Source organism: Triturus cristatus, chromosome 11 (genome assembly GCF_964204655.1).
Source record: "Triturus cristatus chromosome 11, aTriCri1.1, whole genome shotgun sequence".
NCBI lineage: Eukaryota > Metazoa > Chordata > Amphibia > Caudata > Salamandridae > Triturus > Triturus cristatus.
In genome coordinates, this window is record NC_140594.1 from 740574852 (window position 1) to 740602259 (window position 27408).

The following is a 27408-nucleotide window of genomic DNA, read 5'->3' on the forward strand; positions in this document are numbered from 1 at the left end:
CAGGATCCTGATGCTGTAGGCCGAGAGACAAATATATCGCCTCCGGTGGACATTGGTGGTTTCCATAATTTGATGGAACGGGCATCCAAGAGGTTTGGTTTGCCCTTTACGGTGGAGCAGTCCGACTGCTTCCTATATGACTTTAAAGCCCAATATAAGAAGTCTGTAAGATCAATTCCCATTATAGAACATGTCTGGGATGAGGGATTGAAGACAATGCAGAATCCAGCAACTGTCATTCCAGTTCTCCCCCGGCTGGAGAAGAAATACAAGGCACCAGAGGGCAGTCCTGCGTGTCTTCTAGGACAACCTAAGCCGGATTCTGTTATTTCACAAGCTGCTCAAAGTAAATCTAAGAATCCGTCCACTCCTTTAACCACGCCTCCAGATAAAGAAGGCAGAAGACTGGACAATGTGGGTAAAAGATTCTCCACCATGGCCAGCTTGTTGGTGCGGGCAGCAAATTCTCTGGCTATTCTGGGCAGATACGACCGCCAGATGTGGTGTGATATGGAACCATTCCTGGACCAGCTACCAGAAACTAGTCAAGACGAAGCCAGACAGGTGCTGATGGAGGGAGAACGATGCTCCTCGGAAGTCATCGACTGTGCGATGGACATTGCCTCAACTGCTTTCAGGGCTTTGGCGGGCTCAGCCGTCTTGCGCCGCCAAGGCTGGTTGAAGGCGACTTGGTTTCGCCAGGAGGTCCAGAATAAGATCTTGGACCTCCCCTTTGACGGAGAGATGCTTTTTGGAAAGCATGTGGATGACGCCCTCCAAGGCATTAAAAAGGACACCGATACAGCTAAGTCCTTAGGCTCCTTGACCTACCGCAAGGTGCCATTTAAGGGGGCACGTGGTCGGGGGTTTTCTAACTACAGAGGAAACCAACGGCAGTATTCCTCTCAATCTGGACAGTCTTATAAAGGACAATACTCCAGCCAGCGCCAAGGACAGTCGGCGTCTTTCTCTCGGCAGTCCCAGAGAGGACGTCAGAATCGTCAGGGACGAGACAACGCCAAGAGGCAATAGCGGCCTCCTGGCTCTGGCTACTGTTCCTCCCCTGCCACGAACACCGGTCGGGGGCAGGATATCTTTTTGTCTGGACAGCTGGGTGCGTTTAACATCAGACCGGTGGGTCTTGAACATAGTTCAGAGTGGCCATACGTTGGAGTTCCAAGATCTTCCTCCAACAAGAGCTCCAGACGCCCGTGCAACGAAACATCTCCGGCAATTACATCTCGAAGCCCACCAGCTTTTCATCAAGGGGGCGATAGAGCCCGTGCCACTTTCACAAAGGGGCAAGGGGTTTTATTCCAGGTTCTTCCTGGTTCGGAAGACGGAGGAGGCATGGCGTCCTATACTAGACCTCAGGGAGCTCAACACCTATCTCATCAAGCTCTCTTTCAGGATGGTCACACTCCAGGATATTCTAAGGCTGCTCAATCCGGGAGATTTTTTGGCATCCCTGGATTTAGAGGATGCTTACTTTCATGTTCCGATCCACCCAGCTCACAGGCAATATCTACGCTTCACAGTAGGCAAGAGCCATTTCCAGTTCAAGGTGCTCCCGTTTGGCCTTCGGTCGGCACCCCGCATTTTCACGAAGATGCTGGCACCAGTCGCTGCTTTCCTGAGGAAGCAGTCCTTGGAAGTGTTCCCGTACTTGGACGACTGGCTCATCAAGGCTCCGTCGTTCAGGGCAACGTCTCAGGCTGTGTCAACTTGCATAAGATTGTTCGCCCATTTGGGTCTTCAGCTCAATGTGTCCAAGTCGGAACTGATACCCTCCAGGTCACGGAAGTTCCTTGGGGCAATTCTGGACACGAGACGATGCACGGCTCGTCCGTCAGAGGAGCGTCAGGGCAAACTGGCCGCTTCCGCTCGTCTACTACTACACAAGAGACATGTATCGGTTCGACAGTACAAGTCCTTGCTCGGATCAATCTCATCCTGCATATCTTTGATACCGCATTGCAGGCTACATATGCGTCCTCTACAGGAGGAGCTGGACAAACAGTGGCGTCAGGCAGAAGGATCGTTCAACGACAAAGTATGGATAACACCTGCCATGCGCAGGGCTTGCGAATGGTGGCTGGGGAAGGAAAACATCGCAGGAGGATTAACGTTCCGAATCCCTCCTTCTCCTATGGTGGTCACCACGGATGCTTCCCTAGAAGGGTGGGGAGCTGTCCTCCAGGAGCTTCAGGTCAGCGGTCACTGGAGTCCAGCAGACAGACTGCGCCACATCAATCTTTTGGAGCTGAGGGCCATTCACTTAGCCTTGCTGGCGTTCCTCCCCAGACTTCAGAACCGTGCAGTGCTGGTCCGGACAGACAACACTACGGCCATGCACTATATAAACAAGCAAGGGGGAACGAGATCACGGACGCTGTCCAAAGAAGCTCAGGTGATCTGGGAATTTGCCATCTCTCACGGGATCACTCTGCGAGCCGAGCACCTGGCGGGGTGTCTCAACATCACAGCGGATGCTCTAAGTCGGCAGACGAAGGTGACGCACGAGTGGGAGCTGGATCAGGCCACTCTGGAAGCAGTGTTCAAGAAATGGGGCACTCCGACCATAGACCTCTTTGCGACCCCGGAGAACGCCAAGTGCCGGTTTTACGCAAGCAAGGTTCCCCAGCGAGGGTCTCTGGGGAATGCCCTTTCGATTGCTTGGTTCGGCGCATTTTGCTACGCCTTTCCTCCGATTCCCCTCATTCCTCGAGTTCTCAGGAAGGTCAGGGCAGAACCATGCAAGATGATCCTCATTGCTCCAGCATGGGCGCGGCAGTTCTGGTTCTCGGAACTCCTACTTCTCTCCCAGGATCGCCAGATTCGCTTGCCACTGATTCCATCTCTGTTATCGAGAAATCAGGGGCAAGTCCTCCATCCGGATCCGGAGTCACTTCACTTGTCAGCGTGGCTCCTGAACACAGAGAATTCCGCCATCTGAATCTGTCTAAGGAATGCAGGGATGTTCTATCTCAGGCACGGGCACCCAGCACTAATAAGACCTACAGGGCAAAGTGGAAGAGATTTTGCCTTTGGTGCCAGAGGAATAAACTCCATCCTTACAAATCCCGGCCACATCAGATTCTGCCCTACATCCTGTCTCTGGCCAAATCAGGTCTGGCGCACTCTTCGATCAAGGTGCATCTGGCTGCCTTATCCCGCTTTCGACGGAAGACATCGGGGCCATCTCTATGGTCTGCAAGAATTGTTAAGCAGTTCCTTAAGGGGTTATTTCGGATGTATCCTCCGGTCCGGCCACCTCCGCCTATCTGGCAACTTAACCTGGTACTGGCTCAACTGATGAAAGCGCCCTTTGAGCCGATTCACAAAGCGGACTTGAAGTTCCTATCTTGGAAACTGGCCCTTCTCCTAGCATTGACTTCGGCTAGGAGAGTTAGTGAACTCCAGGCTCTCTCTATAGTGGAGCTTTTTCTACAGTTCAAGTGGGATGTCATGATTTTGAGAACCAACCCAAAATTCATCCCGAAGGTGCCTTCGGAGTTTCATTTGAATGAACCCTTAATTTTGAACTCCTTTTTTCCGCGTCCTTCCACTCAAGCGGAACGAACATTGCATTCTTTGGATGTCCAAAGATGCCTGAAATTCTATCTGGAGCGTACACGCTCTTTCAGAAAGTCTACTCAACTATTTATCGCCTACAGTGCACCACGGAAGGGGTTACCGCTCGCCAAGAGTGGCATTTCCCGCTGGATCTCCAGTGCAATTCAGTACTGTCATCAGGCTGCGGGCAAACCTTTGGATAAAAGGGCCCGGGCGCATTCTACGAGAGCGATGGCGTCTTCAGTGGCTCTCTTTGCTGGAGTGGCGATTAAGGACATCTGCAGGGCAGCAACGTGGAGCAGTGTACACACCTTCACGAAGCACTACTGCCTGGAATCGGTGGGACGAGCTGACGCTGCGGTTGGTCAAGCAGTCCTCCGGAATCTTTTTCAATGAGAGGTGAGCTTTCCCTACAATCCCTCCATCCTGGTAAGCACATTTGGTTTCAGTAATGGTTGTTTTAGCATGTGCACTGAGATGATTTTGTAAAGCCATGTAATTACCGAAATGTGCTTCTCGTGATCTACTGCTTGCTATTCTGATACAAAGCATGAGAATCTATGAAAGTTCCAATACTGGGGTAAGAAAACAAGTTACTTACCTGTAACTTTGGTTCCCCAGTATTGGTAACTTTCATAGATTCTCATGCGCCCACCCACCTCCCCTGGGAAAGCTCTGCAGGTTTACTAAGATAGTGGCTGTTGGCACAACGGCTACGAAAATCTGAGGCTCTGAGCTCTCTCAGGAAGGTTCCAGAGGGTGAGGCTGTGCTGATTGGCCCTGGCAAAAGTTTGGGCTCTTTTACACAAAGAGGGTGATATACTACAAAATGAGATGAGGCCTAGGCCTAATTTTTCTCTTTTGTTTCTATGGTTATACATATGTATATATATATATTTTTGTTACCGAGGCTCCCATTCCGACGACGGGGAATGATACAAAGCATGAGAATCTATGAAAGTTACCAATACTGGGGAACCAAAGTTACAGGTAAGTAACTTGTTTTCTTTCTACAAATAGACCTCTTTACGACTGCAGAGAACGCAAAATGCCCAAACTTTGCCTCCAGGTTCCCACGCCCCCTATCCAAAGGCAATGCACTATGGATGAGTTGGTCAGGGATATGTGCCTACGCTTTTCTGCCTCTCCCTCTTCTTACATTTTTGGTTTGTAAGCTCATGCAAATGTGTCTCATCCTCATTCTGGTGGCTCCCACATGGGCTCGTCAACCATGGTTCATCCACTGCTCGAATTTTCAGTAGTTTCACACAAGAAGCTTCACCTCAGCCCGGACCTTCTCACTCAGAACCATGGCGAAAGTAGACATCCTAACCCAAAGGAGCTAAAGCTTGCGATTTGGGTCCCGAAATCCTGGCAATCGTGTACCTAAATTTGCCACCAGAATGTATGACTATTCTTAAGGAAGCACGTAAGCCTACCACTGAAGCCTATTATGCAGCCAAGTGGAAAATGTGTTTTTTACTGTTGTAACAAAAAATAGATCCACTCCATGCATCTGTACAAAAAACATTATTTGTTACTTTTTGCATTTACAGCGCTGTGACCTTGCTTATACTTCCATACGTCTACATCTTGCGTCAGTAGCTGCCTATCTACAAAATAGGTAACACTTATGCTTGTTCAAAGTGCCAGGTATTGAGGCTTTTCCAGATAGATCGTTAAATGTATTCAAACATGCAATTTCAAAGCCAAATAAACTTTTTCTATACCCCTAGAGCACACTCTAGTCCTAAGATAAGGGCATCCATGGCTTTCTTGGGCAACGTCCCCATAGCTGACATTAGTAAAGCAGCTACATGTTCTTACCCACACACGACGTATACTAAGCATTATTGTGTGGATGTTCTAGCATGCCAATAAGCTAATGTAGGACAGGCGGTGCTACATATACTTTTTCACACAACTGCAAAGTCCACTGCTTAGCCACTGCTTTTGGAGGACACTGCTGTACAGTCTATGCAAAGCTTGTGTATCTACAGCCAAACATTCCTCTAACGGATTATGTCACTTACCCTGTAAGCATCTGTTCTTGGCCTGTAGTGCTGTAGATTCACATGCACCCACCCTCCTCCCTGGTCACCTGTGGTCGTTGCAGTTCTTCTCTATTGTTTCATATGCATGGACACCTCTTTACTTACACTTACTTATACTCCATTCTCACCTTCTTGCGAGAAAACAATCTAACAATGGAGTTGTTGCCCATGCGCGCTATTACCAAGATGAGGAGTCAACTTACCTCGTAACTCGAAAGGCTTCTTCAAAGAAAAACAACTTGCACACATCAGGACTCAACACTAGATGGCGGGAGTATGCAAATCCTGTAAATATACAGCACTACAAGCCAAGAACAGATACTTAGAGGGTAGGTAACATAATTCCTTTGCCACATCCCAAAATGTAAAATGCCAAAACTTCACCTCCACAGTATGGTAGCTAGGGTCACTGGGCAGTGCACTTTTGATGAACTTGTGATACATTATATTACACTTATCCACCTATCCCTCTAATGCTAGCATCGATCTAGTAGCTAATTAATTTCAGGCCAACCTTCATACTGCATCCCCCCAGAATGGTCAAGACTATGGTAGTTTGCCCACCTACTCAAAATGTCTGTCCCCATGCAAGAGGTTGCTATGCAAGTGGTACTTGTTGAGCACTGCTTGTCTTCAAAATCTGGCTAATAAGTAGTTTATAGAAGATTAATCTATTTTTGTGATGAGCTATTGGTTTGGCATTGTAGTTTGACTACCTCAGCATGCTTTAGGATCACCTCAGCACTGAGGTGTTAGAGCCAGACAACACTGAGAACACTGACCAAAATTAGAGTGAGTCGAAATGTCAACATCATTTCAGAGATTGCCCATCTTTGATTCATTCAGAACACAAGGAATAACACCCTACATTGAATTGTAGATGTGTGATAAATCATGGACATGATTGTATAGATGTGTATAATAATGTATTGTTCACACAGCTGCACCTATGAGTACTGTACCATTTGCACAATTGTACATTTTTTACACTAACCAAAGGGGTTCTAAAGAAATACAATATTTTTCATTCGGAAAGGCTTTGCTTGCTTCTATCTTGATTAACTACATTAACCACATGTGTTGATTGATTGAATTAGACGTGTACTATTGTATAATATAAGACCCGTAGAACCATTGTTTCTGCTCAAACTTGTTGACTAGGCAGCAGGGCCAGATATGCCCTCTGAATCTACCATCAGCATGGCATGTGGGTTCATACAATATAGGCATTTGAATTGAATGGACATTTGAATCTACCACAGGACTGCATGAATTTCTATTGTGAAGCTAAGAAACATTTGATGATTAAATGGAAAAAGACTAGGCCTACAGTGTAAAAGATATGCTGCTAATACCATTGAATATGGAGAAGTGATTTTGCCATACTTTATGCATCTAACCAGGGCCAAGTCGCTCCTATAAATGTTCACTGAGCTGCTATAACAGCATACATGATATCCCAGTGCAAGTCTTATCTTTCAAACTACCAAGGTATGTATGAATGTTTAACCTGTATCGCCTGAGAAAAGCACCTTCTCATCCTTGGCTATTTAATTTTTTATCAAATCATAGGCTTCAACTGTCATGGCAAAGAGGTCTTTTTAGTTGCCATCACTCATTTATACAGTTATTTTGCTACAAGCTCTTTCAGCTGTTGAACCGTACACAGTTATCCATTCAAATGGAGGAGCCAGGAGAACTCACTTTCCTAGCTTCAAAATGTAGTCTCAGAAGTTAACGAGTCAAATTACCTGCTTTCCTACATTATTCAGCAATCCATCTACACCAGCGGAGAATTTGTTACACTAACTAGACATTAGGGACAATATTACATTTTTATCTAGGCAGAACCAAACCTTTAAGAAAGTCTAACCAACTGTTTCTTAATTACAGGCAGTTAAAGACAGGCTTTGCTGCATTGAAGCAGTCTATATCGGATAGAGACTTCTAGCCGCAGATTCCTCACCTTTGAATTTCCCCAGGTGTCAGACTGGATCTGGAAGATTTTTCGGGAGCAATACCCCTGCGCCGATAGGTGGCTTCCCGCAGTAGTGGCGTCTGTCAGTTTCCTCTATATAGGCGCCACCTCGGGTCGCTTACGCCAGTTACTTTTCAGTTATTTTCTTTCCGCACCAACCATTTCTGATCGAAGAGAAGAGTTACTCCGGTCAGTTTTCAACAGAATTGTTAGATTTTGTTGACTTTTTTTTTTTTTCTTTCTTAGGATTTGTCGAGGATGTCCTTTAGGAAAACTGGTATCTGAAAGAAACAGTTAGTTATAGATTCCTTACCTTAGAATTACCCCCAGGCGTCAGACTGGTTCCGGAAAGTTTTTCGTCAGCAGTACCTCAGCGCGTCGTAAGGTGGCCTCGGTCGGCTCCGCGTCCTTCGTTGACGTTGTGGTTGCCGTAATGATGTCGTGCTAGCTACTTAGACACCACCCTCACGCGCTGACATCAGTTCTTTTTTTTCCGTGCCAGCCAGAGCAGATCCGTAGAGAGCGGTACCTCCAGACACTTTTTGACTGAACTTTTTGAGCAGCTTTTGTCTACGTCTTTTCGAGTCTTCCCACTCCTGATGCACGTAGTGAAGCCCGGCTTCAAGGCCTGCGGTTCCTGTTCCCGAATGACATCTGACTGATCCGCACCGTGTGTGCCTCTTTTTCCTGGAGCGCGACCACAACCACAAGTCGTGCTCCGACTGCCGGACCTTAGCTCCGAAGTCTTTGCAGGAGCGGTCCCGAAAGCTTCTTGAACGCCAGCAGTTGGCTACGCGCCATTATAGGTCCTGGTCGCGAGGGAGGTCAAGGGAACGGTCGCGGAGCCATCACGACTCGTCTTCCAAGTCTTCGCACTCTGGGTCAGGTAAGTCAAAGCACAAGAAGAAGTCGAAGAAGCATCGCCACTGTTCGACGTCTCCCCGACGGTTGGCTGACGCGACGAGTGGTGCCGGCGGTGCCACTCCCGCGGCTCCGCGTGCGGAGCCTGAAGGGCTGACTCAGAGTTTCCCTCCCTTTTCAGGACCTGGAGCAACCCATGCCCAGCTTTGTCAGTATTACGAAGCCATTGCATGCCATTTTTGGGCAGCCCCACTCCTGTCGCATGCCTTCGGGCTCCGCGGACTCTGTTGGTGCCCCAGGCCTTCCCTGCCGGCAGCTCCAGCACTGGCGCCGCAAGGCCCCCATGGATCCAGGCCTGGATCCGGATCAGCACAGGTCAACCTTGTGACACCTCTACCGGCGTTGACTCCACCGGCACCGCGTCCGGTGCCGAAAGGACCCCCAGCCGGCGTTGACTCCGTCTTCCAACCCTACGTGAACGCCGATGGGTACTTTTGCCCCTGTGTTCCACCCTGGCCATTTTCAGCCAACCTGGCAGCCAGAGGAGGGTGAGGAAGACTAGGAGGGATCTGGGGACCCTCTGTTAGACCAGTTGGAGTACGAACAGGACTGGAGAGAGGACTAGGGGGAGGCCAGTGGTCTGAATACCTCCCCAGACCTTGGCATGTTGTCTCCTCCTAACGTGGCTACGGAGGAGGGAGCGTCTTACGCAGTAGTGTTGCGTAGGGCGGTTAAGGCTCTCCACCTCGAGCTTCCTGTTATGGCATTGAGGACTAACCTCCTGACAGAGGTGCTTCAGCCGGCAGCGAGTTCTTCGGAACCCCCCCCCCCCTGCTGTCGTTCAATGAAGCCCTGACCGACCTCCTTTCGGCCACTTGGTCCAGGCCCAACACGGGGGCTCCCGTGGATAGGATGATGGCCCGATGCCACCGCCCGGCCCCGGTTGACCCACTTTCCTCTCCCAACACCCCACCCAAGGGCAGGAGGAGATGGATAAAAGAAATAAAAGTGACCTAGAGAGAGAACCAAGTGACTGCCTTCTTTCAGTCTCAGTGGGGGCTAAGTGGTGTTAGGATGGCCTTGGCTCCTCCTTTGAACTTAGCAATATTGATTCTGACCCTGAAGAAAGTGATGGAGATCAAGCTCTAACTGCTCGGAAAGTAAGGAGGAAATCTGCCGCACAACGCCTGGGTGGCAAAGATGTCACATGGGACTATACATCTGTGACCCAACTGTCATGGTCTCCGCCAGGGGAGACGACAGGCCTAGCCAACCCGGATCCCCCAACTCTAGAGGCTATATACCAGGCGAGAAGAGACATGCCAGGATAGACGGAAATCCCAGTCTGCCTTGCGCAAGGTACAGGGGGTAGTCAGGAAATTGACCAAGTCATGCAATACCATTGGGGAGCACATGTCAGACCTTGAGACTAGGCTTGTTACAGCAGAGAGGGACCTTACAGCAACACAGATTCATACTGAAGCACACGAGGCCCAGCTAAAGGACATACAGTGGAAGCTAAGGACCATGAACATTGGCAGAGGCGAAATAATCAGCGTGTGCTTGGGGGTCCCTGAAGGTGTGGAGGGGTCGGATACTCTAACATTCACAGTGGAGCTGTTAAGGGCCGCCTTCCCCGAACTTAATTCTGCTAGGCAGACATGACTAATATGTTTGAACTATCACTGTTTAGGAGCAAAATAAGAGAAGATTATAAACTTGTAAGATTATAAACACGGGGAAGGAGGAAAAGGGGGCAGGGTAAATGAAGAAAAAAGATGAGTGAAAATATAAATATTAATGTACATTCAATGTAATAATCTCTGGTAGAAAGTATCACAGGGTAGCAAATGAAAAGCTGTTTTCAATATATTGCCCCTGGTCAGGTTTGCTGTGCTCATCTCACGCACAGACCTAGGTCTGAGCGCTTCTCTAGGGTGGTGGTGGGGGTTCAGGAATCGGGCAGATGGTGGTGGGAGTGCAAAATTGTAAAACAAATTTATACCCAGGAATGAATTAAAGGCTATTGCAGAATCATTGTTGTGAGTGGATTAAGGCAATGAAAATATACCAGGCTGATCCAAAAATTAAGCGTAAATGGGCAAGATAAATATATGTACAATAAATGTGGGCAGTTTAAATGATTGGAAATAAAGGCAAAGGCTGGCCGAGTTAGCTAGATTGAATACACTGGATGTCGTGTGTGTACAAGAAACCTAATGGGTATGGGAGGGTATAATATGCTGGCTTGCACTTCGAGAGCTCCAATATTCGGGGGGTTGCGATCTTTGCTAAGGTTGCTATGGGGGAGTCTAAACGTAAATCATCAGATGCACTAGGGCGATGGGCAGCGGTTGAACTAGAGATAGGCTATAACATATGCGCAATATATGGCTCAAACCAAGATGACTAGGAGATTTTTGAAGACCTCGAGATAGAACTGGCAACTTGGCCTTGTCCCCTAATTATCTGCGGTGACCTTAATATATCAGCCGAATTGTGCAGCAATCCGCAGTATCAAGGGCGAAAACCTAGAGTACATAGAGCATTGACATCCCTTGTTAGTAGTCATGGTCTGGTTGAGATCTGGGGCAGTAAAAAAACCAATAACCCCGGCCATACTTATTACTCCTGTCTACACCAAAAATACACTAGACTTGACTACTTCTGCACTTCAACAAACCTTGTTAATAAAGTGGGTATTAGAAAGCTTCCGAAAGTGATCTTGGATCATAATCCGTTGCTACTGGATATTGAGGTTGACATACCTAGTAAGGTACGTAGCAAGTGGACATTTGACAAGAAGCTCCTGGTTAATAAGTCTTATATAGAGTATATTAAGAATTGGGCTCAGGAATTCCTAGACTGTAATAGATATAATGCTAGTCATAACATAGTCTTGGATACTTTCAAAGCTGCCTTAAGGGGTGAAACAATTAGCTTTGTAGCACGTGTGAGGAAAGAATGTCTGCTAAAGAATGAACGGCTATTAGCTGAGCTGGCCAAGGCACAAGAAGACCACGTGACTTCAATAACTAAGGGAGAGGAAGCAGCAGGTTCCCAACTATGGATTATTTCCCTTAAGGCCGAAATAAACAGTTAGCTTACGCAGAGATCAGCCAAAGTGTATCGGACACAACAAAGTGAATTACATGAGGCCGGGAAACTAGTTGGGAAACTGCCAGCGCTACGCACTAGGCAAAAAAAGTCAAGAATCTGATATCCGCCATAAAAAAGATGGTCAAATATATACAGAGACTAATGACATTCTGGGAGTATTTCAGGAGTACTATCAGCTTCTTTATAAGTAAGACGTAGGGGCAACACAGGAATCTTAATTTAAAATAACAGAAACAGACCTAGGGCCTCTACTTGATAGCCAGGCTAAGGATGAGCTAGATAGGGACTTCTCACTCGAGGAGGTATTAACAGCACTAAATGAGCTACCATCAGGGAAAGTCGCTGGCCCGGTAGTATTTCCCTAGAAATATATAAATTTAATACAAACAGTGATTGCCCCCGCACTATTGGATGTGTTTCTGGGTGTGCAACGTAATGGGCAAACACCGGAATCCTGGAAGGAGACAGACATCATCATCTTTCCTAAAAAAAGCAAACCACCAGATATCCAGCGTCATATAGGCCTATATCATTGATCAACACAGATAACAAAACTATATTCCAAAGTATTGGCTACTCGATTAGGGAGGGTTATTGGTCATCTGGTCTCGCCCGGGCAGCATGGATTTATTCCCAGGAAAGGGGCAGCCGAACACATCAGGCGGGTTATAACACTGTTCGATATCCAGGCTGCAACGGGAGGACAGATGGCCATGATCCTCCTCGATGCCGAAAAAAGTTTGATCGGGTGGCCTGGAGGTTCTTGTGGGGGCTATTGGAGCTAAAAGGCTTTGGACCACGATTCATCAGGGCCATTAAAGCAATGTACTCCGATCCTAGAGCCCATTTACAATTGATGGGAAGAGAGTCAGATAGTATTTTAATATCAAGGGGGACTAGACACGGATGCCCTTGCTCCCCTATTTTATTTGCTCTGTATATAAACCCTCTGCTAGAATTTTTTTTAGGAAGCCAGGACATCAAACCAATTGTTTTTAGAGGTTTTGAAACCAAGATCCTGGCTTAGGCAGATGACATTGCCATTTTAACCACCAACTTGACCGATGCAGTCAGGGAAGCCGCGGTTATTGCTAAAGAATATGGGCAGGCATCAGGCTATTCATTGAACGAAGGTAAAACATTGATAAGAGGCATGAATAATATAATCTTTAATGATCCTCGGCGTGTAGAAAATGCTACTTATCTGGGGGTCTGTATTAGTTCGAAAATAGACACAATAGTTAAGATTAACTTTAACCCTCTGATAAAAACAATATCTACAGACCTTAAAAGGATAAACGGGTTGCACTTATCTGTTATTTGCGAGGAAAGGTTTTAAAAATGACAATGCTGCCAAAAATCTTGTATGTTTCGCTCTAGTCTGTTCGCACTAGAAGCCATGTTTTCACATTTCACTTGGCAATACGGAAAAGTCAGACGTTCCCTAAAATACTGACACTCCCACAGGGTGAGCTTGCGTTTCCTAATATCATATCCACTTCACCTTCAAGAAACCAACCACGCACCACCGCACCCAACAGCTGCCTCGCCGCTGCTGAAGCAAAGTTACCGAAGACCAGCTGACCTCCACCCTCATCCAGAACCCACCCACCGACACAGACGCCGCCGCCCGAAACTTCAGACAGTGGATCAACGACTGCGTCAACACCCTCGCCCCGATCAAGAAACCCTCCATCAACCACCCCATCAAGAAAGCCGCCTGATTCACTGAAGAACTCCAGATCTCCAAACAAACATGCCGGAAGCTGGAGAAGAAATGGCTCCACGACCGCGCACCAGACAGCCACGCAGCCCACAAGGACGCCACCCGCAGACGACATCACCTCATCAGAACAGCCAAGAGATTGTCCTTCAAAGCCCGAATGGATAACAACGCACACAACAGCAAAGAACTTTTCAACATAGTGAAGGAACTCTCCAACCCCAGCGCCAACACCCAACAACATCCCGCCATCGCAGGATCTGTGCGACTCCCTGGCCACCACCTTCCATCGCAAGATCGCCGACATCCATTACAGCTTCAACTCCTCATCCGCCCCGACCACAACAGACCACACCCCGAACGCCACCAGCACCAACCAGCTGACCTCCTGGTCCCACGTCAACGACGAAGAGACACGCAAGGTCATGAACTCCATCCACTCAGGATCTCCATCAGACCCCTGCCCACACCACGTTTTCAACAAAGCTGACGCAACCATCGCACCCCATCTGCGAAAGATCATCAACATCTCCTTCGACACAGCGACATTCCTGGAAAGCTGGAAGAACGCCGAAATCGACGCCCTCCTCAAGAAACCCAAGGCGGACCCCAAAGACCTCAAGAACTTGCGGCCCATCTCCCTGCTCCCCTTCCCGGCGAAGGTCATCGAGAAAATCGCCAACATGCAGCTGACACGCCACCTCGAGGACAACAGCATCCTAGAACCATCCCAGTCCGGATTCAGACGCAACCACAGCCCCGAGACTGCCCTTATCGCCGCCGCTGACGACATCAGGCGCCAGCTAGACAACGGCGAAACCTCAGCCCTCACCCTCCTGGACCTGTCTGCTGCTTTCGACACGGTCTGCCACAGCACACTAAAAACACGCCTCCAAGAAGCCGGAATCCAGAAGAGGCCCTGGACTGGACCACGTCCTTCCTCTCCGGCAGAACCCAGAGAGTCCGCCTCCCGCCCTTCCGATCTGAAGCCACCGACATCATCTGCGGCGTACCCCAGAGCTCATCCCGCAGCCCGACCCTGTTCAATGTCTACATGGCCCCCCTCGCACAAGTGGCCCGCCAGCAGAACCTGAACATCATCTCCTACGCCGACGACACCCAGCTCATCCTTTCCCTCACCAAGGACCCGCACACCGCCAAGACCAACCTCCACGAGGTAATGAAGGCCGTCACCGAGTGGATGAGGAACAGCCATCTGAAACTGAACTCGGACAAGACGGAGGTCCTCATCGTAGGTTCCACCCCCTCTGCTTGGGACGAATCCTGGTGGCCGACTGCACTGGGAGCAGCTCCAACACCCACGAACCACGCACGCAACCTAGGATTCATCCTCGACTCCTCCCTCTCCATGTCGAAGCAGGTCAACGCCATCTCCTCCTCCTGCTACAACACCCTCCGCATGTGTCGCAGTATCTACAAGTGGATCCCGACCGAAACAAGAACAGTGACCCAAGCCCTCGTCAGCAGCAGGCTAGACTACGGCAACGCACTCTACGCAGGAATCCCGGCCAAACACCTGTGACGACTACAACGCATTCCGAACGCCTCAGCCCGACTGATCCTCAACGTCCCCAGCCGCAGCCACATCTCCCCCCCACCTCAGAGACCTGCACTGGCTCCCCATCAACAAGAGGATCACCTTCAAACTCCTCACCCACGCACACAAAGCACTCCACAACACCGGACCAGCATACCTGAACGACAGACTCAACTTTTACACCCCCGCCCGCCAGCTCCGCTCCGCCAGCCTCGCCCTTGCCGGCGTCCCGCGCATCCAACGAACAACCTCCGGCGGCAGATCCTTCTCCTTCCTCGCTGCAAAAACCTGGAACACCCTCCCCACCCATCTACGGCAGACACAGTACCTGCTCACCTTTAGAAGGCTCCTCAAGACCTGGCTCTTCGAGCAGTAGCAGCACCATCCCCAACCCCCCCACCCCCTAGCGCCTTGAGACCCTCACGGGGAAGTAGCGCGCTTTACAAATTCACTGATTGATTGATTTTATCACTGGGCGAGCCTTTTACACCAGATGTAGATTTTATTTTGCTTGGCTTCAAGCAAAGAGACAGAGGAGGAAAGGAAAGGCAGGATTCCAACAATATATGAACCTATTTTAGGGAGGGATACTTAGGGACTGCTATTGCGTCAGGTGGAGCCAAGCTACTACAAGAAGGTGCGATTTAAGTTAGTGCGTAGTGTCTGGGAAATATGGACCAGGGTGAGTAAGGCTATGGGAATCCCAAAAATTAATCGCTACACCCCACTGTGGCGATCGCATGTCTTTCCGCACCCTTTCAATGATAATATAGAAAGGCAGTGGGAACAACTAGGCCTAATAACGATAGGAGCTCTATATGTGTCAGGTCAGTTACGCCCCTTCGCTGCCCTGCAACAGGATTATGGGATCCCTGCTAGGGAATATTTTAAATATGTACAGATTTGAGAATTTTTTGCTAGTCGTAGACTGGCAGTACCACCCGAAAAAATTCCACTACTGGAGATATTTACATAGAGGGGCAACAGGATAAATAAAATTTATAGTATACTGCTAAAAAGCATCCCAGACGATCTAGAGAGGAGCGAAACTAATTGGGCTGGGAAACTGAACGACCCTGATGTGGATGTTTACATGGCTTTGTTATTAGCGGCCAAAACATTTTATTCAACCAATCTTAAGACACAACATTATAAAACTTTGTTCAATCTGTATTTTACCCCGCCAAGCTTTTTAGTTAGGGCAAGAGAGCAGATGATACCTGCCCAAGGTACGGGGAAGGGCCCGCAACGATAGTGCACATGTTCACATGCTGCTGTCTCTAAAGAACGAGGGGGTGGGCTTTTGGGAAGGGCTGCTAGGACGCAGGATTAATTTATCCCCTACCCTGATGCTTATGGGCTATGATAGTTGTATTGGCCTGGCTACTATAGAGAAATATTTTGTATTTATTTGTACAGCCGTTTTTAGGATTATAATCGCAGCTTTCAAATATGGCTAGCACGTCTTTTGGGGATATATAATCAAGAGACCGCACTATACGCGTGCAGGGGTAGGGAGACTAGGAAACTCGGGGGGGGGGGGGCAATTTGGTCACCTATCGCTAGGTAGAGAAAGAACATGGGATGCCCTTGCAGGACAAGAAATGGAGGAGTTTGGGATGCACTCTAAACTACGTGTATATCACTGTAATATATGTACTTCGGAACTGTTATTCTGCGGCTCTATCTGACGGTTTTAGCCAGTGTTTATAATATTGATTGTATTTATGATAATGCCATACCTAATTCTGATAATATTTATAAGAGCCTTTGTGTATATATTTTATAAACTTAATGCTCTGCCTTATTCTGTATGTAAGAATGGATATAAGTACTGTAACTGGATTTCCATGGGTATATATAATAATAATAAAAAAAAAAAGATTGTCTTAAATTAGGAGAGTAAACGAGGAGTCTCTTGAGTCTTGCATTGCAGGTAAGTAAATAGCCTTTTTTGCCGAGGACGGTCCTGTAATTCTGTGGTGGTAGTTGTAAAATCAAAGTATCTGCAAATGTGTTTTGGAAGAACATTTGCTGTCATTAAACACAAATGTCCTTTCAAGATGCATTGTTTTATATTTAGTACTCAGTAGTATTTTTCCACAAGGGTGTATTAACAAGTTCAATTACATTGTGAACGTTCTTTTTGTCTGGTTTAGTAGTATTCTTGTTAAAATATATAAAAACCACTTTGTGTTGTACTTTTAGGAAATTCAACAAGAAACGGATATACCAGAAAGAGAGCTAGTGCGGGCACTACAGTCTTTGGCATGTGGCAAACCTACGCAACGAGTTCTTACAAAGGAGCCAAAGTCAAAAGAGATAGAAAATGGTCATGTATTTACAGTAAATGACCAGTTCACCTCCAAACTGCATAGGGTTAAGATACAAACCGGTTGGTACCAATTTATATTACTTCTAGCCATTGAATGCAAATGTTTCAGTTACCTAAAAGACCATTTTTAGAGCAGCTAGATTTCAGCATATGCTGCTGTAGATCACAGGCTCTGCAAAGTTCTACCTTTTAGCATTGGGTGTGGATGTTGCAAATTGTGTTTTTCGCCTCCAAAGAAAAGAATTCTGTTTCAAGGTGACTTTTGATACTTCTCCTGAAACCCACAAAGCAGCTAGACACAGACTCCGCCTTAGATTATTTTCTTCTTCCATTATGGTTGAACATCTCTTAAAGTCCTATACTGTACCGCTGCATTATAAAAGATGAAGACGTTGATGTCAGGACATCAGAACGGGAAGCTATAGAATCAGACAACCTTTTTCATATGTCCGACCCTTTGCATCTAAATTGTAAAGAAAATTCCCAGGATAAGCTCGTATGAATGACTTGTGTGAGGGGAGGTTATGGAGGAAACTTCTTTCAGCTCTTCCTCAACTGAGATAAGTTCCCTTGGTCTGACCAGCATCAGGTCTGGAACGTCTGACTTTAAAGGGACCACAACAAGTCTGCCTATTCAGCCTCTGTATAAAGACCATTCCGCACCTACGAAGCAGATGGTGGGCGTTTTACAGGTTGTAGCTCTCAGACGTTCCTGAGTGACAGTCTAGACAGTGCATCAGACATCGAAGGGATGTAAGCAGACTGCAAGCATGGCGGACCCTCCAGTTGACCCGAGGGGTGTATGTGTCAACTAATGACTAGCTTCGGAGAGAGCAGTCTTCTCCAGGGCCCTCTGAAACCCACACCTTGGGCTTAAGACCACACTTAGGATTCCACCTGCCCCTCACACAGAACATCTTCTGAAGCTGTTTTGCTCACATATTCAGATAACCAGTAACTGTCTTTTTCTGATGGATATTTCTAACCACCTGTATCTTGCATCTGGAAAGTTGAAATCGCTCTCCTGCCTTGATAAGTGGAACCACGACTCCAACTCTACTTCAAAACCAACCCCAGACATGACGTAGGAGTGCCAGATCAGTGCACTGATGCCCTTTCTTTTTTTTTCCATTCCCTTCTATACAGACCAGTAGTTTCTCTCTTATGAACTTTTTCTTCAAAATGCTGTGTTCGAGGCATATGAGCTGCAGATTACACACTGTGCATAGATCGCCATCTGGTGTTGGGCCCGGATGTTTGCACTTGTTTTTGTCTTGGAAAGTCTTTGGAAGTCACTAGGTATGTGACTCCTCCTTTGGATCGTAGTGCGCATGGGCATCGGCTCCATCCTCAGATTGTTTTTTTCCGCCATCGGGCTCGGATGTGTTCTCGTGTTCCAGTTCGGAACCGTTAGCGATTTTCTCTTTCGACGCGCAATCCTTCCCATCTCAACTGCTTTCGTTCGCGTTTTCAGCCACACGCGACCCTTCAACTTCGAAGTCTTCGATTCCGGTCGTCGACAAAGGCCTTCGGGCCTACCCGGGCCTCATCTCTGCCTCATGGAAAGGACGCCATTTAAAAAGTGTCCTCTATGTGGGTCGAAGTTTCCCCACACCGACCTACATGAGGTGTGCAACCTCTGCCTCTCACTGGTGCACGAGGCCAGAGACTGTCCAGCTTGTGCCTCCTTCCGCTCCAAAAAGACCATACGGGACCGACTAGCTCAATGGCACGCTCGTCATCTCCGATCCCAGAAGACATCTTTCAAGAGGGTGTCGATGTTCCGGAGCAGGGTTGAGTCGAGGAAGCCATCATCAGCGCCTCCGAAGCAGATGATTCCGACGTCGAAGACATCACTTCAGCTCAAAGGGCCGTGAGTACAGACGTCAACCCCGACCAACCCACCCCCCCACCCCCCACGCCATCAAAAAAGGCTTCAGTACCACTTCCACCTTCGGGCCCAGGTGCACGCCGAGACACTGCTTCCCATGCCCCGCCTTTGGGCCCGGTAAAGAAGCCTAGTAAGCCTTTAGGCAACTCGGGCTCGAGTCAGCCTGCCCCTGGTACCGAAAAGCAACGTCCGAAGGAAAAAGGCGTCATCCACGCCGACCGCTGCTCCCACATCGAAGCACTCGGCGTCGAAGGCTAGCACCAGTTCCTTGGCACCGACAACACCCTCGGATCCAACTAAAAAACGCCCGCCGAATGGCCCCGATACTTCAAGCCAAAGACCTCGGAACCGAAAAAACAGCAACCGGTTCCAACTGATAAAGACACTTCAAAACTATACTGTTCCAAGCCTAGAACTGCTACCGAGTCGACGCCCAAAAAACTTATGGCACCGAAGCCCTCGGCTCCGAAGAATCTGTCTTCCACAGATGAACTGTTTCGTCCAGATCCTACCCAAAAGACTTTAATGAAGGATCCTAGACTGGTCATTTAATGCTCAGCATCAAGAAAAGACCACTAGAAATGCCTGCGCCCGCACGTCACCAAAGTAGAGAGACTGTGCTACCTCTCCATTTCTTCTCCCCTTCCTCCTCCTCCACCACACCACTCTCCCACACCATCACCTACCCCAATAGATAATGATGATGATAACACCGCAGATGATGCAGGGGGAGGTGTGGACGATCAACCCCTTGGGGACCCTACTCCTACTGGCTCCTCTGACCCCTGGGATGATTACAGTGTCCCAGATGTCCTTTACACCCCACAAGACAATATTTATTCCCCCCCCCCTCCCATATCGGATTCAACCAGCTCCTTCAAAAAGCTGCCCAATACCATGGGGTGGCCCTGCATTCAGACCCAGTAGAGGAGGATTTTCTTATGGATACCTTTGATAGCACACAAAGGTCCACCTCAACACTGTCCATGCTTACAGGGATCATTAAGCACGCACCAGAGATCTTTAAAGACCCCGTCAGAGCTCGGGTCATCAACCCAAGAATAGAAAAGAAATATAAAGCTGCCCCTACTGACCCAGTATACATTAAGGGCCCCGCACCACTAGACTCCCTAGTAGTCTCTAATGCCAGGAAGAGAGCAAATTCCCAAACGTCAGGTGACGCACCACCACCAGACAAGGAATCAAAACTCCTAGACGCCTCTGGCAAACGCACAGCATCACAGGCAGCAAATATTTGGCGCATTGCTAACACCCAAGCGCTCCTAGCCAGGTATGACAGGGCACATTATGACGAGCTTGAGTCCATAATGCAGCACCTCCCTGATAAATATAAAAACAGGCCAGTGAACTAATCCAAGAGGGTAAGACCATCCCTAACACCTCCATCCGCTGTGCCCTAGATGCAGCAGATACCGCCTCAAGGGCAATCAACACCAGTGTCCTTTTGTGCAGGGATGCCTGTTGGCGTATATCAGGTTATAAACCCGAAGTACAGAGTTCTATACTCAATCAGCCTTTTTGAAGAGCAACACCTATTTGGCCCCAATGTAGACGTATCCCTCGAGAAAATGAAGAAGGATACAGACACCGCCAAATCTATGGGAGCCTTGCAATCGCAAGATCCCAGACGGTCCTTTCGTCGCTCATCCTTTAGAAGCACCCATCGAGGCTACTCCTCTGATAGCACCTCAACCTCTTACAAAGCTCCCGCACAATCCACCTTTACTAGAGGTTACCAAAGGGGTGGTTACAGGGGGAATAACCGCAAAGGCAGAGGCAAAAACAGCAACTCCCGCTCTGCCTCCACACCTACCCCATGACTTCCCTCCACTTCCCCCCGATTAGTCCACTCCAGTCGGGGGAAGACTCCACCAATTTCTCCCTGCCTGGATAAACATCACTTCAGACAGGTGGGTCCACGAAATCATTCAATCAGGCTACTGTCTCGAACTAACATCTACACCCCCCCCCCGCCAACATACCACCCAAACACCATCTAATTTCACAAGAAAATTTGTTACTGTTAAAGCAGGAGGTAATCTCCCTCCTACAAAAAAGTGCAAAAGAACCAGTTCCCCTGCACCAACAAAACAAGGAAGTCTACTCCCTCTATTTTCTCATACCAAAAAAGGACGGATCTCTAAGGCCTATTTTAGACCTTAGACCCCTAAACCTATACATACATTCAGACCACTTCCACTTGGTCACACTTCAGCAGGTCCTCCCTCTGCTTTCCCAGGGCGACTTCCTTGCTACTCTAGACCTCAAGGACGCCTATTTCCACATTCCCATTCACAGCGCTCACAGAAAATATCTCAGATTCGTAGTGGACGGTCAGCGCTACCAATTCAAAGTACTCCCATTTGGAGTCACCACAGCACCAAGAGTGTTTACCAAGTGCCTAGCAGTAGTGGCAGCACACCTAAGGAGACAACCCATACATGTCTTCCCATATCTAGACGACTGGTTTATAAAAGCCAAATCGTACAATCAGTGTGTACAACACACTCACGCCACTATTCAACAACTTCACGACCTGGGGTTCACAATAAATCACGCCAAGTCCCAGATGCAACCGTCCCACACGCAACAATACCTCGGTGCCACAATAGGCACCTCAAGAGCGCTCGCCTACCCCAGTCCTGCCCGTATAGCGAGCCTCCAAGCTCTTCTCACCAGATTCCAACCGCAACACTCTCTTCCAGCTCGAGAGTTCATGCAACTCATTGGGATGATGGCCTCTTGCATATTCATAGTGCCTCATGCAAGACTCCAGATACGTCCTCTCCAAGAGTGCTTAGCACGCCAATGGAACCAGGCTCAAGGTCAGCTAACAGATCTTGTGTTGGTAGACAGTCGTACCCATCGCTCTCTGCAGTGGTGGAACACCAAGAACCTTTCCAAAGGGCAACCGTTCCTCGAGCCAGTTTCTCAAATAGTCCTGACAGCGGACACAGCTCTCCCGCTGGGGAGCTCACCTACTACATCACGCCATGCAGGGCAAGTGGACACCTCAACAAAAGTTACTCCACATCAACCACTTGGAGTTACTAGCCATATCCCTAGTCTTAAAAGCATTTCAAAACCAAATATCAGGCAAGACTGTCTTAGTCCGCACCGACAACATGACAGCCATGTATTGTATCCATAAACAAGGCGGGACACACTCTCTGCAGCTCTCTCAGCTTGCACAGAGCCTATGGTGTTGGGCTATACCTCAGAACATTTTTCTCCTAGCCCAACATGTCCCAGGAGTCCAAAACACAATAGCCGATCTCCTGAGCCGTCAAACAGAACAAATCCACGAGTGTGTACTTCATCCACAAGTGTTTCAACCGTTTTTTCAGATTTGGGGGCAACCACAGATAGACCTCTTCGCCACCCAAGAAAACGCCAAATGCCCAAACTTCGCCGCCAGGTATCCTCGCCCATTGTCCAAAGGCAATGCGATATGGATGAACTGGTCAGACAGATTTACGTACGCTTTTCCGCCTCTCCCACTCATTCCGCTAGTGGTGCGCAAACTACAGCAACACTCATTAACGCTCATCCTAGTTGCTCCAACTTGGGCCAGACAGCCATGGTACACCACACTGCTGGAACTCTCAGTAGTTCCGCACCAAAAACTACTCCTCTTAACCCAGAACCATGGAGAGATCCAACACCCAGACCCAGCTCAGCTCAACCTAGCAATCTGGCTCCTGAAGTCCTAGAATTTGGTTACCTTAACCTTCCTCCTGACTGTATGAACGTCATCAAAGAAGCAAGACGGCCTACCACTAGAGCATGCTATGCAGCCAAGTGGAAGAGATTCGTAGTATACTGCCATAACAGCGACACTAATCCCCTAGATGTGTCTCTCTAACACATCATAGGCTACTTATTACACCTCCAAAGATGCAACCTAGCCTATACCTCTATCAGACTGCATCTTGCTGCCATAGCAGCATATCTACAAAGTAGACAGCATCTCTCACTTTTCAGAGTACCTGCCATAAAGGCCTTTATGGAGGGACTCAAGAGAAGAATTCCCCCCAGAGTGCCACCTTCCCCTGTGTGTAATTTAAACATCGTTCTCACAAGACTAATGGGGCCTCCATTTGAACCTCTACATAAATGTGAGCTCCAATTCTTAACATGGAAAACTGCTTTCCTCGTAGTCATTACTTCTCTACGAAGAGTTAGTGAACTACAAGCACTAACCATTCAAGAACCCTTTCTCCAGATGCATCTTAATAAAGTTGTTCTCCGAACTAATCCTAAATTCCTCCCTAAAGTCATTTCTCCCTTCCACCTCAATCAATCTGTAGAGCTGCCTGTATTCTTCTCGCAGCCACAAACAGTCGCAGAAAGAGCTCTTTACAGTTAGGTGTCAAAAGAGCACTACTCTACTACATAGAGAGAACAAAACCCTTTTGTAAGACCAAGCAACTATTCGTGTCTTTCTCACCACCACACAAAGGCAACCCCATTTCAAAATCTGAGATAGCTAGGTGGATTGTCAAATGCATGCAGATTTGTTACCACAAAGCAAAACGTACATTATCTGTTCCTCCTAAAGCCCACTCTATACGAAAGATAGGGGCTTCAATGGCATTTTTAGGAAACATTCCTTTAGATGATGTCTGCAGAGCAGCTACATGGTCTACACCGCACACATTCACAAAACACTATTGTGTTGATGTGCAAACTAAACAGGCTAGTGTGGGCCAGGCTGTACTCAAAACACTTTTTCAAACTACTGCAACCGATACTGGTGGTCGCCGCTAGGAGTGGATACTGCTTTACAATCTATGCACAGTGAGTAATCTGCAGCTCATATGCCTCGAACGGAATATGCTACTTACCAGTATGCATCTGTTCTTGGCATGTAGAGCTGCAGATCTACACACGCCCACCCACCTCCCCGGCTACCTTTATCTGTTCCAGTATTATCTTACTTAGATACACCACACATGGGCATCTTTCCTGTTTCTTACTAAGCTCCATCATTTCCCTGCTGGCTAAAAACAGCAGGGATGCCCATGCGCTCTGTGATCCAAAGGAGCAGTCACATACCTCGTGACTTCCAAACACTTTCCAAGACAAAAACAAGTGCAAACATCCGGGCCCAGCACCAGATGGCGATCTATGCACAGTGTGTAGAACTGCAGCTCTACATGCCAAGAACAGATGCATACTGGTAAGTAGCATATTCCTTATTGTATTTTCCTGTGCAGAATGTCTCCCCCAAAGGTTTCAGAGCTTAAGTGTTGCATTCTTACAACAAACCAATGTTGATCTTGGACCTAGATGACATATACCACTAGTACTTGGGGCCCAAACACGAACCCCAGTCATATGCGAAATTCTGAATCACTTATGCCAAAGCTATCGGGGAACAAGAAGTGAAGCTCTTCATGTTGTGACCCATGCTGACACAGGGATCAAAAAATCAAAAAAATTGCACTAGACCTGCAGGTCTAGTAACGTGAAACATCTACTCGACCTAACTGAAATGCACTTGACCTCTGACTCTGAAAGCTGAGAAAATGTGACAAGTTAACAAGATTAAAAGCATTTTTATTGCTCATTCACTTTGTGAGCAATAAAGATGCCTTTAAATCTTGCTATTTTGTCACATTTGCTCTGCTTTCAGAGGCAGAGGTCAAGTGTCAGTTTGTCTTCCTACTCGTCAAAAAGGGAGAGTAGAGCCTAATAATAGCTCTTCCTTTTTGAATCTGACTCGCAAATGCGAGCGGGCGAGTGGATTTTTCGAGCCCTGTGACAAGCTAGCCCTTCACTGATCCAGGTTTCCATCTCATTCACTAACTACAGGTATGTGTTAGAAGCAGGTGGCCTCCAAATGCAAGTCGTCCCACACACCACCAAAAGAAGAATTCTTCCACTTCTCAACATTGATCTCACGGGAGGGGGAGGTCTTCCATTTGGTGGCATTTTTACCCCACCCTGGCCTCAATAACTTCTTCTTCAAAGCCTCTCTTAGTGAACGTGCAATCTGTGCCTGAATTGGTTGACACACCAGCACCGTGCCTGGAGTCCAGTTTTGCCTTTCTGTAGTTTCTGGTGCCTCGCCCTAACCCTGCTCAGGTCTCAGGCTTCAGCCAGGCTGTGCTGGCCATCTGTTATTCCATTTCAGCTTCTTCTGGTCCCAAGGAAATTTCAGGACTTTTACCCAGATTCTTCCAGCATCTCATACTACGGCACAGGTCGACACTGTTTTGCCTCATTTCGACATCATCATGGCATCTGAGGCTCCTCCTTGGACACGAGAGGCCATATCAGTTGCCTCAGTGACAGATCTGTCATATGAGCAGACTTTGGATCAGATGCAAAATATGTTGAACTTTCCAAAGGTGTAGGCCATTTTGATTGTATCAAGATCTAAAGTGCATCAGGGAATTGAGGAAGAATCCTGAATCATACCCTTGCTTCTTGAGTATTTTGGTTGCCTGATGATATATTGGATTCTGACCACGTTCAGATTCCTAACATAGTCCTAATTTGATGAAGAGGATGCCCACAGCAAATCAGGCAGTGTTCTCCCCATGAACACAGACATTGCTGAGTATTTGGCCCTGAACAATGACAACGGCCTAGATTCCTCTCCGGAGGTAGACCTGGAGTGTCCTTTGCTCCTCTCGCCCACTACTGAGGAGAAGCCCTAATACATTGAGGAAAACAAAGCAAATCTTCTCACTGAAATCCTGCAATCTGCATCCTCTTTCCTGGAGCATTTGTTTGTGTTCAACAAAGCTTTGATGGACCTCATCTTCGTCGCATGGAGCTAACCAGCTTCTACTTCTAAGGTGTATCTCTAAGTTGACCATAATTATTTTCTGCGCAAGGAGATCTGAAGTTCTTGACTGCTCACCCTTCCCTTGAGAATCTTGTTGTACAAGCTTCAACTTCCTCCTAAAAAAAGCCTAACTCTTTCCCTTCCATCAGTTGAAGTAGATTAAAGTAAAGGGAAACAAGCCTCTTCTATACAGGCAGACAGGCTCTTTATCTCACTAAGAGGATATGCCATTTGGCCAGTCGCTCCCATATCTTGTGGGAGATGGTGCAAATGGTGGTTCCAAATCATCCTGCCGACTTCTTTGAGCATTTTATTGAAATGGAATGGTGTCAATCTACTGCAGGACACATTTTGCTACACTAATACTGCAGTCTTGCTGGAAGTGCCTGTCTTTTGTGGCAAGCTCAACGCTCTGTCAATTTGCAGTCCTACCCTTCGGGCTGACTTTTGCCTCTTATAACTTCATGAAGGTCATGATAATGGATGGGCCACATCTTGACACACACCCTCTCCCCAGAACACCACTGCCTACTTCCGGAGGAGGTACAGGCGCTCATCATCAAAGTGGCAAAAGAGACGGTGACACCACTTCAGCATGGCAAAGGGGGCGGGGGGGGGGGGGGTACTCCCTATACTTCCTTATCCCCAAGAAGGACAGGACACTCATGGTCACGCTACAAGACATCATACCCCTGCTCCAGCAAGGTGCATTCATGACCGCTATTAACACCTATGTTCGAGGCATATGAGCTGCAGATTGTACACTGTGCATAGATCGCCATCTGGTTTTGGGAACGGATGCTTGCACTTTGTTGTCTTGGAAGAGTCTTTTGTAGTCACGAGATAGGTGACTCCTCCCTTGGGCGATAGTACGCATGGGCATCGACTCCACCCTCAGATTGTTCGGATGTAACTTCTGCGCTGCGGTTCGGCACCATATTATCCAAACCTTTTCGACGCGCAAGCTATCTAAAACTCGACGGTATTGTTTTCGATCGCGCGATTTTCGACGCGCACCTCAACTACTCGATTCCAGTCGTCGACACGGGCCGCTGGGCCTATCAACGCCATTTGGGCCTACAGCTAATGGAAAGGACTCCATTTAAAAAATGCCCCCAGTATGGAGCTGATTTCCCACACTGTGACCACCACAAGGTCTGTAACCTGTGTCTCTCGCCTGAACACGGTGAGAACAATTGCCAGGCCTGCCCCTCTTCCAGATCCAAAAAGACCATCCGTGATCGCAGGGCCCGACGACACATCATGGCGCAGCAAACAGCTCCGGTACCGGTGGACATCTTCGATGAAGGCCCGATGTCCCAGAGGAGGATTCTGAGGACCTGGAAATCGTGTCTGAAGCAGACGACTCGGAACTCAGACGACCACATCACTTCTGGTCAGCGAGTGAGTACAATTGCCCCTACCCCAACTCCACCCGAAAAAAAGAAGGCCCTTGTCAAGACTTCGCCTATTGGCCCCAGTCGCGACAGAA

General features: G+C 47.9%; 1 protein-coding gene across 1 annotated transcript in view; it reads left to right on the forward strand.

Annotated features, from left to right (window-relative positions):
• Positions 1-27408, forward strand: part of CUL3 (cullin 3) — a 611025-nt gene that overhangs the window by 462713 nt on the left and 120904 nt on the right. Inside the window, exon 14 of the mRNA XM_085634401.1 lies at positions 17079-17265. Within this exon, the coding sequence (XP_085490527.1) occupies positions 17079-17265 (187 nt within the window). The remainder of the gene's footprint in view (positions 1-17078; positions 17266-27408) is intronic.